Raw genomic sequence first — 11,753 nt, forward strand, 5'->3', positions numbered from 1 at the left:
AATGAATGGACGCTTCCAGGGGCGCGGCCTCACTGCCAAGATATCTGAATGGAAGACTGATTGGCTTCGACCTTGACCCACACCCACATACATTCACCTATAAACAGCACACCAAGAAACTTTCGAACTTCTGGAAGGGTGGTTTCGGAGTTTTCGATCTTTAGGAAACTGTGTGACAATTTGTTTGGACGTTTCTTGTTCACATAGGCCTATTAACGTTAGTGAAAAATATGGCAGACTGGAAGGTACCAGTGAGCTTCAACCCATCCTACCACGCTTTTGCCTATGGTCTCGTGTACCAACCAGGGGCTGAACAAAATCATCCTAACTTCTCCAGCTGGACAGAGGCCACATACAACCCTGGGGTCGGCGCCAGCTACTACTCGCAAGCGCCGCCACAGCATCAATCACTATCCTGGAGTCCCGAACAAAACAATGCTGGCACGAGCAATGGCCAATACCCGGGTTCTGTGGTATGTCTTGGTGACCCTCACTGCCATACCCAGAGTGGCCGCCTATTCATTTCCAACAACCGGGCTCCGCATGATCCGCAAACGGAGACCGAGCGGCCAAGTAGCGACACTCAGAGCGACTCAGAGACCCACACCTCACCAGGTAAATAACTATCCACGTTACTGCTACAAGTATGTAGCCAACATTAGCAAGTTCTTGTTTTGTGCTAGGTAATCGCCGAGTAAGTCTCTATCCGTGTAAATTCGTCCTACTGTACTCTAGGTAACTAGTTTGTCTATGTAACCGACGGTATCGCAGACATAGTGGTAGTTATTACACTGTACTTGATGGGTCTCGGGCTAAAGTGACGATCTCCCTCTCAAACGAAGCACATGTGTGTTTGTATATCCAACGCCATCTTACTGGTTATTTGTTATGAACCGCTAAAAGTGCCCACTGGCGCAAGTGTTTACTCTTGGTCAGATTGCTTAGACAATGGCACAACCACGTTTGCACATGAGAAGTAATCCAAGCAAAAAACTGACTTCACATACCAGTAAGTGTTACATACTTTTCTCCTTTCTTCACTCAGATTCTTTGAGTTCGTCGAACGACCGAGAAGAGTACAATCCTCAAGCCAACCATACCACCTGGGTGAGAAGCGAGTTGGAGACAGCCAGTGGAAGCCCAAATAGCAGTGAGAATGTCTCCAGTTCTCATCCAGAGGAGTTTAAAAGTCTACAAGTTATGGGGAGTGAGGACTGCACCCTGCAGTCATTGCCCCCTTCTTCCCCAGAGAAAGTGGACAAGAATATCCCCAAACAAAAAGCTCGAATTACTTTCTCAACAGGCCAAATGGATGCCCTTACTCATAGGTTTAACATGCAGAAGTACCTCACCCCTGCTGAGATGAAGACCCTGGCTGGACTGACTGGGCTTACTTACAAACAGGTGCGTTTAGGCTACTTACTGTGTTAAGAACAACCGGCACTTCACAAATGTATCAAATCATAGCTGGTATTTGTTTCTGTTGCCAAATGTTTTCTTCCAGGTAAAAACATGGTTCCAGAATCGCAGGATGAAACTGAAGAGGCACCAAAAAGACGATAGCTGGGCATCACTTGGGTACCCCAACCCTGGCTACCCCAACATGCCACAGCGCCCTCAGGTGAGCACAATTGTAGTGCTCTAACTTAATGTAGCAGGTGAATCAAGATGCCTGAGCAGTGTCCCCACATCTGTTTTTCAGGGGAAACAGGAGTTGGGTGAAAACCACAAACAACTACTTTCTGCCAACACTGCAGGGAGTGAGTGCTCTGTAACCCTGTCCAATAGACATTATCCTTACCCAATTAAGGCATTTGACTATGTTTTGCAATACTACATTTATCGTATATATTGCTCAACCAGTTGTCTGGCTTGTATATCCTGTTGGTCAGTAACAGAGTGGCAATAGGCTTGGACATAGAGTGGCTCGTCCACAATGGAGACCTGTCCCTAGTCTGGACAATGTCTTAAAGGCAGGATGATACATCACTACGCACAGCTGTGCTTTTGACCTTTATTGATATTAACCACCATCTGTTTTGTTTTTTAGTTTCAGGGCGAATCCCAAGCACAGATCCAGGACCACACCATTGCTCAACAGTTTCGAGAGACCATGTTAAGGAAGCGTTCTCAACAGAACCTGCCTTACTATGCTGTTGGGTATCCTCAGCCATCCTCTCCCCCCCAGCCCCCTGCAAGGCCCCCGGGCATCTGGCCCCTGCCCCCAGCTGTGACCCACCATGAGTACCCCAATGGTTATAGCACGGTCAGTGCAAACCACCATACTAGCATCAACAGTGATGACTGGAAAGTCATGAGCCCCATGCACAAGTCTAGCCAATAACCAACAGAGGTAACATGTTAGTGGTCATGGTGGTAAATTCACTGGTTTGTCTACTTATTACTTTTTTTTTTTTTTTTTGAATATTATTACAATTAAGATTACGACAGGCAATTCTCTATTTCGTGATGAGGTGTTGGCTAATCTTATCAAGCCATTCGCTTATCGCCATTCGCTGGCCCCACTTGAAAATAGTATCCCCTCATCTTTTAAAAATCTGGAGTTTAATGTTTTATACCTTCCAAAGTTCTTATCTGTGTATTTAATATCGTTGCTTTTTTGACATTCTGCTTTTTGATACTACTCTGACGAAGCTTTGCTGTGTCTATGCTGGAAGTGGCATGCTTTTATTCCCTCACCAGCCTATTTGATGACGTGATCTGTGCAAGGCACTACTAGATGTTACACGTTCCTACTGAATGTTTGTTGGTCCATGCCGCACCAGATTTGTATCCTATTGGATGCTCTTTTAACATTACTGCCATGTTTTATGACCTCGTTGTACAGTGTGTGGTGATGCCTTCCCCTCCATGTCAGGGTTTTGTTTAGTAGGCCCAAAATGTGGAAAATGCATTGACATGTACAATAAGTGGATGTCTTGGCTTATTTCAAATACTACCTCCCAGTTTCAATTTTTTTCCACTTTGTGCCTACAGAACACTGCCAATGTCTTCAAGTTTTTATTTATTTTTGAATAAATACTAGCTTATACCCTATTGTTGCATAGTCAACCTATAATGAAATTGTGGAATTTACTTGTTATCTTGGGTGATGTACTCCTGACATTTTGGGCAAATGGTTTATTGGTATATTTTAACTTGATTTGTTTTTTCTTTTCTTTGAAGGCATACTTGTAAGATGAACCCAGCAACCTACCTGGTGTAAATATGTACATGACTGCTTTGACACTGGTTTATGGTAATAAATGTAGTCTGTTACAATGCTTTCATGGGGAAAGAATGACTTGGTGCACAAATAAACCATGTCTTAACAGGGCAAACTAAGTATTTTGAATGAACATTTATGTAGTTTCACCTCTACTTTGCACACTTAACTAATCATACAATTCTAATGTCAGATACAGGCTTTCCACGCTTGTCTATTCCCAAGCTCTCCATTTAAGTAGCCTTAAGAGCTGGAATAGCTCTGCCTCCTGCTGTTTCTGTATAAGTACCTTTAGGCAGGGCGCTAGTCCCAGGTTGGTGGCACCATAATTGGGAGAACATGCACGTTATCAATTGTTGGCCATTATGAGCCATTCTCCCGTGAATGAAACTGAATTAAATCACTGAGTAGGCCTGGAACTATCTTGAGCTAGCTCAGTGTGAATAGGTTGTAATAAAAAGTTGTCTTTATTGAAAAGATTGTATATTTACACCAGAACCAAAATCAGTGGATGGTGACTAGTACACAATTTCTTCCATCACTTATGCAAGAGCTGATGCCAAACTGCAAGCCTGCATCACATATTGCACAACACTCAAAGGACACATTCATCCCTTTATAGATACCCTTTCACCTAACTCCGATTCCCTTATTCAACCTCCATGGCAGTCTTTAATATTTCTAGAAGGCCCCTGGGCCCCCTCCCCCTCGAGGCATATACACAGACCCATTCCTATGTCCAAATGCATCCTTCCACTTGTGGCAACCACTGACCTGTATGTGATTGGTGGGAAAAAAGTATTTTCTTAACCAATCAAATCGACTAAATGAAAGGACAAAGACATTCAAACTGGGCTGTTATGTAATCGGCTATACATTCCCTTAGTCCATCTTGAGGCTGCGGTAGATGTAGCGAATAAAGACCAGCGAGGCCCAGAAGGAGACAGTACCCAGCATGAGGGAAAAGACCAGCGCTGTGAGGAGAGAGTAACCAAAGAACTCTGCACTCTGCACCAAGCCGCTCATACTCGAACGATTGCGGTAGTAAAAGACTGAGTAGACAAAGATGAAGAGGCCCGTGGAACCTGTGCTCAGCACACTGCGCCACCACCAGCGGTAGTCCTCGCCTGACAGCAGGAAGTAGGTGAGTGCCACCGAGATGCAGGCGCCCACCGAGAGGAGGATGGCGAACACGCAGAGGAGGATGCCGTACAGGGTGTAATGCTCGCGTCCCCACACGGTGGCGAAGATGTAGTACAGCTCCACTGATATGGCACTGAGGGAGAGAGGTTAGGGTAATGAGTAGGCTAGACAATATACACACAATTTATGTCTGGGTGTTCAATGTTCAGATTACGTTGAGCTAGCTGCTTAAAACAATCACAAATAGATTGCCCTGACATGGAGGGAGAGAAATGAATCCTAAAACAAGACAGGAGTAGGATATACACACTAACGTTATAGACGCACTCTATTTCTGGTTTTTGTTCTGTGACAAATGACAGCTACTAAAAGGCACGACCACAAATTAAATGTGATCGATTGGTTTTATACACAATGAGTCATTGCCACAGAAGGTTATAGACTCTAGAGCGACAGCTCTTTAACTGAGACAGGGGGAAAGCGCTCACTCATGACTCAGCAACGGAACTCCATTACCAAACACAGAGAGAAGCTCTCTGTTTTATTGATCTTGTTACACACATACTCACACACACCTGAAAGGCAGGAAGCCCCCAATGGCCATGTGTACAGCCGTGTGCTTGTACCAGGGCTGTGTAGGGATCTGGCGGGCGATGTTGCGTGTGCGACAGGGGGCCTGGAAGTTGCCTGCGCGGTTCTTGCCCACAATGCCCCCGATGACAGTGAGGGGGAATCCCACCAGGACCCAGGCCCCCAGCAGCAGCAGCACTGTTGAGGCAGGCAGGGCCTGAGTGGAGCCGCTCCACCAGTGGACTGAGTTCACCACACTCCAAGTCAGGAACAGGGGAGCTGTGGGATTGAGGGAGGATGGTTAGAGGAGGGAATCAAGGAAGTAGGAAGAGAGGGTGGGTAACAAGGTGAGATGGGTGGAGAGAGGGAAGGAAGGAAGAAAGGGGAAATAGAGGAGAAAGTCCGGTTCAAGCAGAGATGGAGACAAAAATGTATGGTAATTGAAACTCAACAGTTGACACACATCCTGCTGAAAAATGAATACGGTGTAAACTTTAGATGTTCACAGAGTTTTATTGTAATTGAAACTCAACCAGAATTGTGAAAAACAAATGACACGGACAATATATATGGAATATTTACCATATGTATGACGTGATTCAAAAGACCAAATCTGTCCGCTCACCTGAGAAGAGTGAAGAGGTGAGGATGATATTCCAGACCCAGCGCTGGCCATGTATCTGTGTGTAGAAGCTACAGGAGCAGTATCCTGACACGCAGCTCGTCAACGCGTACAGCATGATGGCAGCCGAGTTGATAGCACCATGGCGATGCACATTAAACATTCCCAGCAGCGCCATGACGATGATCCCTACAGCAACAAGAGACACAGAGGTCAAATAGGAGAGCTTGGGGGAAGGAGCTTGTAGTGATAACCACAGTTCTTAATTTCTACAGACTACTTTGTCACAGGCATAGTACATGTACATTAAATCACATTTAATTTGTCACATGCCCCGAATACAACAGGTGTAGACCTTACTGTGAATTGCTTACTTACAAACCCTTAAACCAACAATGCAGTTCAAAATATTTACTAAATAAACTAAAGTAAAAAAATAAAAAAGTAACAAGAAAATTACATAACAATAACGAGGCTATATACAGGGGGTACCGGTACCGAGTCAATGTGCGGGGGTACAGGTTAGTCGAGGTCATTTGTACATGTAATTGTAATTGTAATTGTCACACAGACATTCAACCCTCCTCCAATGGGGAGTAACAATGGAAAAGGAATGCGATGCAGTTGATGTACGCTAGAACTAGATGTCAACCGTCACACAACCATTCACAAATGGCCAAATTCAACCCTGATCTGCTCGTAGACATTCCTGAATTGTGATTCTGTATTTTGAGCAGCAGTAATTGTAAGATTTAATGAATGTGTTCTGAGTGTTAAACCAGTGTGTTGATGGTTACCTGTGGCCAGGGTTAGAAACTGAGCCCCCACTCCCAACATGGCACACAGCAGGCTTTTATAAGGGGGGAACCTAAAGACATCTGTGTGGATGATCTTCCAGCCATTATCCCCTTGGTCCAGATCATCACAGCCACCCTCCTCCTCAACATTGTACCTACAGGAACAATCAGAAGAGAGAAAGATCTTGAGATATGGGAATGTCATTCCCACACAATTTAGCTACCATTTCCATACATAATCCCAATAAAACATGATATATAGCCACAAATAGACCTACTCTAATTATACCCAAACTCTTGCATGCCAATATCAATGTGAGCTCTCCAGTAAAACAGTACATCCTTTAAAAAAAATATTTGTATTTTATTTTCTGTTTTCTCCCCAATTTCGTGGTATCCAATTGGTAGTTACAGTCTTGTCTCATCGCTGCAACTCCCGTACGGACTCGGGAGAGGCAAAGGTCGAGAGACGTGCGTCCTCCAAAACACAACCAAGACGCACTGCTTCTTGACACAATGCCCACTTAACCCGGAAGCCAGCCTCACAAATGTGTCGGAGGGAACACCATACACCTGGCAACCGTGTCAGCCTGCATTGCGCCCGGACCCCCACAGGAGTCGCTAGTGCGCGATGGGACAAGGACATCTCTGCCGGTCAAACCCTCCCCTAACCCGGACAACGCTGGGCCAATTGTGCGCTGCCCCATGGGTCTCCCGGGCGCGACTGGCTGCGACAGAGCCTGGACTCGAACCCAGAATCTCTAGTGGCACAGCTAGCACTTAGCTATGCCTTAGACCGCTGCGCCACTCGGGAGGCCCCAAAACAGAACATCATTAATGTCTAAACCTCCTCACTCCGTCCCCTCATTGGTCACCTGGCAAAGTCATTCTTGAGGACCCTCATGAGGATGATGATGACGAAGCCCAGCAGCAGTACCACCAGCACCAGGGAGTTGATAATAGACAGCCAGTGGATCTCTAGGGTCTTGGGGAAGAACGAGTAGTCCCTCAGCCTCTCGGCCCGCCGGGCGTGGGTCAGAGGGCTGTCGAACCAGTGCACGCTGTAGGAGAAGGACACTGCCAGCCCGCCGCCCGTCCCCACCGCCCCGTGCCCGGCGCCACCCTCCTCCAGGGGCACTGGCTTAGAGTCCTTCACGGAGACGTTGGCGAAGATCACAGAGTTGCCGTTGTACTCAATGTTGAAGTCCAGGTGTGTCCACAGCCCCACCTATATATATACACACACACACACACACACACACACACACACACACACACACACAGACAGACACACACACAATGCAGGTAGACATATATTTGGGTTTTGCCATGAGGGAGAGAGAACTGAAGGCAGTCAGACTAACCCACCTTATGACTATGGGGCAGGAAGCCACTCTCCTCCATGTACCCCACAAAGCCCCAGATGGGAATGTCATCCAGGACAAACTCAAAGTAATACAGCTCCTCTATGGCCTCTCGGAGTTGGTCCACCTACATGAAAGGAGCAATAAAGGAGAAACATCACCAACTAGGTTTAGTTACACCTTTCCATGATGCAATGTACTGTGAAGTTCTGCGTATTTTGTCCGAATGCGAATACCTCTTTCTCTGTGAGGGTTAGCTGGCAGAGTAACTTCTTCTCTGTATTCTCTCTGAATTTGATTTCATACAGGGACTCTGCCATCCGATCCCCATCAAGCACTTCTCCTAGACTAAGGGACTTGTGGTGCACCTGGGGAAAAAAGGTTCTCAGACATGGTATGCCAAGTCTTAATATAATTATTATACACACACACACTACTAACATGCATCTGTAGAGCCCTACAAGCATAATTCATTCGTCATATATTTGCATATCTACCAGTGGAGGCTGCTTAAGGGAGAACAACTCATAATGGCTGGAACGGGAACAAATGGAATGGCATCTAACACATGGAAAATATGTTTGATGTACTTGATACCATTCCACTTACTCTACTCCAGCCATTACCACAAGCCTGTTCTCCCCAATTAAGGTCCCACCAACCTCCTATGATATTCACATGTATTCACTGACCTCTTTAGGCCTGCAAACAGGCAACGTGTAGTAATGATACGTTTCCTGAGGGTTATGGTAAGGACCAACTTTGTTGACATATAATGTTACAGGATCCCCTTGCTTGTAGCTCACTGTAGCCCATGTTATCTGTGGCACGAGACACAGAACCAAGATGCAATAACCTATCATCCGGCAGACTCCTTGCTGGTTAGGATGTTCAATTTCAGCCATCATGGGCCCTGTTGAAAATGAATAGATTCCAATAATTGAACAGGTCAATTGTCAAAAAGCCTATAAGCATATTCAGTGAGAGCAAACCATTGCATCATGTCGATATAACATCCCTTTGCTATATCAACAACAGCCATCACCTACATAGCGACTGTCCCTGGCTACCTGTGAAACAACAACACATCGATAGTGCATTGCAAGAGTAAACTCTGCAAAGAGTCTGTACGTAGTCAGTGTTGACTCTACTAGCTACGTTATTACAGTTGAAAATACATACAAAAGTACTTGCTTTCATCTAAAAAATAGTCCTCTAGCTACATCGAGGAACTAGCTATCGTACCGTGCATATCGCTAGCTTTAGAACATATCGTACCAAACCTGTCTGCCCGCTGGATTCCTCAGATTCCAGGCCCAAGAATACTCGCCTCCTCAGCGATGTCCTGCTGGGATTGAATCTAAATATTGATACACATTTTTTATATTCCAGTTAGTTTAAATTTTGCTACTTCGATTATCTAGAAATACAGATATGTATCGTACTTTTAAAGACACATGAATCGGGATGAAGAAGGGGACCGACTCCACGTCACCTTAAAAAATAAAAATAGCTAACGATGGCTGACTTTTCCGGAGTGGGCGGTGTGAAGAAGCAAAAACACACCTCCACGGTACCTATCTTAAAATCTCTTATATTTTACTATGTAAATAAAATATGATCAATATAATTATTTCGTTTGTGCATAGTAATTGTTGTTGTGTCTCCTCTGATTACTGTTTAAATTCATGATATTTCTCTCGACCGGATTTCCCTTAATCTCACTAACCAATCAAATATGTTTATTTACTTCCTGTCAAAGACACAGGCCTTTTAATCTATTACCGGTCAATCGATGAACGATACTCGAAGAGTCCTGGATTGTCAACCCAGTCTCTCATTAAACAGCAGATTCCGCGAAAGTGACACGAGAACAGCCAGTGAGTTGCATGTAAACAATGTTTTATTCGTATGTTAGTCATGATAAATCCTTATTTTATAAAATGTTATATTGTAGAAAATATTCACATTCAAATATCTTCAAGTTGCTAACGTTAGCTAGCAAGCTAGCTGTCTAAACTCAATTATAAATGAATGCAGCCCTTAGCCGTGGTATATTGGCCATATACCACAAACCCCCGAGGTGCCTTATTGCTATTATAAACTGTTTACCAAAGTAATTAGAGCAGTAAAAATACATGTTTTGTCATACCCGTGGTATACGTCTGAATTCAGCATTCAGAGCTCGAACCACCCAGTTTATAACAGACCTATACCACTGGTATGACAAAAAAAAATTGGAACTCGGTAGTGAGTGTTGCAACCAAGGACAGACGATTTTTATGTGTTACGCGCTTCAGCACTCCGCAGTCCCATCCTGTGAGTTTGTGTGGCTTACCGCAGTTGACCAGGGCAGCTCTAGCAGGGCCGAAATTTGACGATCTGACTTGTTGGAACGGTGGCATCCTATGACGGTGTCACGTTGAAAGTCACTGAGCTCTTCAGTAAGGCCATTCTACTGTCAATGTTTGTCTATGGAGATTGCATGGCTGTGTGCTCAATTCTATACACCTGTCGGCAATAGGCGTGTCTGAAATAGCCAAATCCACACATTTTTTATTTATTTATGTATATATTTTTTCTCCCCAATTTCCCCTTTTTCTCCCCAAGAGGCGAAGGTCGATAGCCATGTGTCACAAACACAACCCAGCCAAGCCGCACTGCTTCTTGACACAATGCACACTTAAAACGGGAATGTACACTACAGTGTCAACGTGCATGTGCCCGGGCCGCCACAGGAGTCGCTAGAGCACGATGAGACAAGGACATCCCAGCCGGCCAAACCCTCCCCTAACCCGGACGATTGGGGCCAACTGTGCGTCGCCTCATGGGTCTCCCAGTCGCGACACAGCCCGGTATCAAACCAGGATCTGTAGTAACGCAGCTAGCACTGCCTTAGACCGCTGCGCCACTCGGGAGGCCCAAATCCACTCATTTGAAGGGGTGTCCACATACTTTTGTATTTGTAGTGTATGTCAACATGGAGTGAATGAATATACATTGTATTTTCTTCTAACCCATTCTAATATGATATTTTCAAGTCTCTGTTAGTCATGGGGCGGCAGGGTAGCCTAGTGGTTAGAGGGTTGCCTAGTGGTTGGGCTAGTAACCGAAAGGTTGCAAGTTCAAATCCCTGAGCTGACAAGGTACAAATCTGTCATTCTGCCCCTGAACAAGGCAGTTAACCCACTGTTCCTAGGCCGTCATTGAAAATAATAATTTGTTCTTAATTAAATAAAGGTATTAAATAAAGGTAAAATAAATAAAAAATAACAAAATGTGATTTCACTTGCATCCTCAGCCACCTCATGAGCACGTTTTACCAGATCATCCACATGCTTGGGCACGGCATCAAACCTGTCTACGCGTTTGATGGCAAGCCCCCACAGCTGAAGTCACAAGAGGTAAGGACGGGGGTCACATCAAGATCACAACTTTATTGCCCCTCCTTGGCATTATGTATTTTCTCAAATGTTGAAAACCATCTTTTTTTATTTAACCTTTATTTAACTAGGCAAGTCAATTAAGAACAAATTCTTATTTACAATGATGGCCTACACCAGCCAAACCCAAACAACGCTGGGCCAATTGTGCGCCGCCCTATGGAACTCCCAATCACGTACGGTTGTGATACAGCCAAGATTCAAACCAGGGTGTCTAATGATCCCTCAAGCACTGAGATGCATTGCTTTAGACCGCTGCGCCACTCGGGAGTCTTAATCTAACCTCTCTCTCTGTGTGGTTTTAGCTGGAGAAGGAGGGCAGAGGCTGAGAAACTGCTGGCCCAGGTGCAGGAAACAGGTACAGGATCTCACCAACGGCAAATAAACATTTACATGATACAGAAATTACACCAACACGTGTGTAGTGATGACCAATTTTTCTATTCACCACCAGGGGAGCAGGAGAACATTGACAAGTTCAGTAAGCGTCTGGTGAAAGTTACCCAGCAGCACAACGACGAGTGCAAGAAGCTGCTCACCCTAATGGGGGTGCCATACATCAAGGTTTGTCTCAAGTTTTGCCACCCA

At 45.0% G+C, this 11,753-nt stretch overlaps 2 protein-coding genes and 1 long non-coding RNA gene across 14 annotated transcripts; 2 read left to right on the plus strand and 1 right to left on the minus strand.

Moving 5' to 3' along the window:
- LOC139531783 (homeobox protein Hox-C3a-like) lies at positions 1-3,341 on the plus strand. 2 transcript variants are annotated; one of them, XM_071328624.1, is made up of 5 exons: positions 1-615; positions 1,046-1,404; positions 1,505-1,621; positions 1,703-1,760; positions 2,051-3,341. In XM_071328624.1, the coding sequence occupies exons 1-5, from the start codon at positions 231-233 to the stop codon at positions 2,242-2,244; spliced, it is 1,113 nt and encodes a 370-aa protein (XP_071184725.1). In that variant the 5' UTR covers positions 1-230; the 3' UTR covers positions 2,245-3,341. The 2 variants fall into 2 exon arrangements, with proteins under 2 accessions (XP_071184725.1, XP_071184724.1); XM_071328623.1 differs by lacking the exon at positions 1,703-1,760 and having other exon boundaries at positions 5-615.
- A 329-nt stretch (positions 3,342-3,670) lies between these two features.
- Positions 3,671-9,440, minus strand: LOC139531780 (transmembrane 9 superfamily member 1-like). 9 transcript variants are annotated; one of them, XM_071328613.1, is made up of 10 exons: positions 9,168-9,440; positions 9,001-9,067; positions 8,415-8,635; positions 7,959-8,090; positions 7,727-7,849; positions 7,234-7,586; positions 6,359-6,513; positions 5,565-5,750; positions 4,945-5,218; positions 3,671-4,502 (listed from the first exon to the last, which is right to left on the minus strand). In XM_071328613.1, the coding sequence occupies exons 3-10, from the start codon at positions 8,628-8,630 to the stop codon at positions 4,109-4,111; spliced, it is 1,833 nt and encodes a 610-aa protein (XP_071184714.1). In that variant the 5' UTR covers positions 8,631-8,635; positions 9,001-9,067; positions 9,168-9,440; the 3' UTR covers positions 3,671-4,108. The 9 variants fall into 9 exon arrangements, with proteins under 9 accessions (XP_071184714.1, XP_071184709.1, XP_071184713.1 ...); XM_071328608.1 differs by having other exon boundaries at positions 9,001-9,082; positions 9,218-9,433; XM_071328612.1 differs by having other exon boundaries at positions 9,006-9,067; positions 9,168-9,433.
- A 47-nt stretch (positions 9,441-9,487) lies between these two features.
- LOC139531784 (uncharacterized) lies at positions 9,488-11,704 on the plus strand. 3 transcript variants are annotated; one of them, XR_011666429.1, is made up of 4 exons: positions 9,488-9,602; positions 10,333-11,126; positions 11,471-11,523; positions 11,620-11,704. It is a non-coding gene; the product is annotated as an uncharacterized lncRNA (long non-coding RNA). The 3 variants fall into 3 exon arrangements; XR_011666430.1 differs by having other exon boundaries at positions 11,024-11,126; XR_011666431.1 differs by lacking the exon at positions 9,488-9,602 and adding an exon at positions 9,630-10,166.
- The last annotated feature ends 49 nt before the right edge of the window (positions 11,705-11,753 follow it).

The sequence above is a fragment of the Salvelinus alpinus genome, chromosome 10 (assembly GCF_045679555.1).
Source record: "Salvelinus alpinus chromosome 10, SLU_Salpinus.1, whole genome shotgun sequence".
Lineage (NCBI taxonomy): Eukaryota > Metazoa > Chordata > Actinopteri > Salmoniformes > Salmonidae > Salvelinus > Salvelinus alpinus.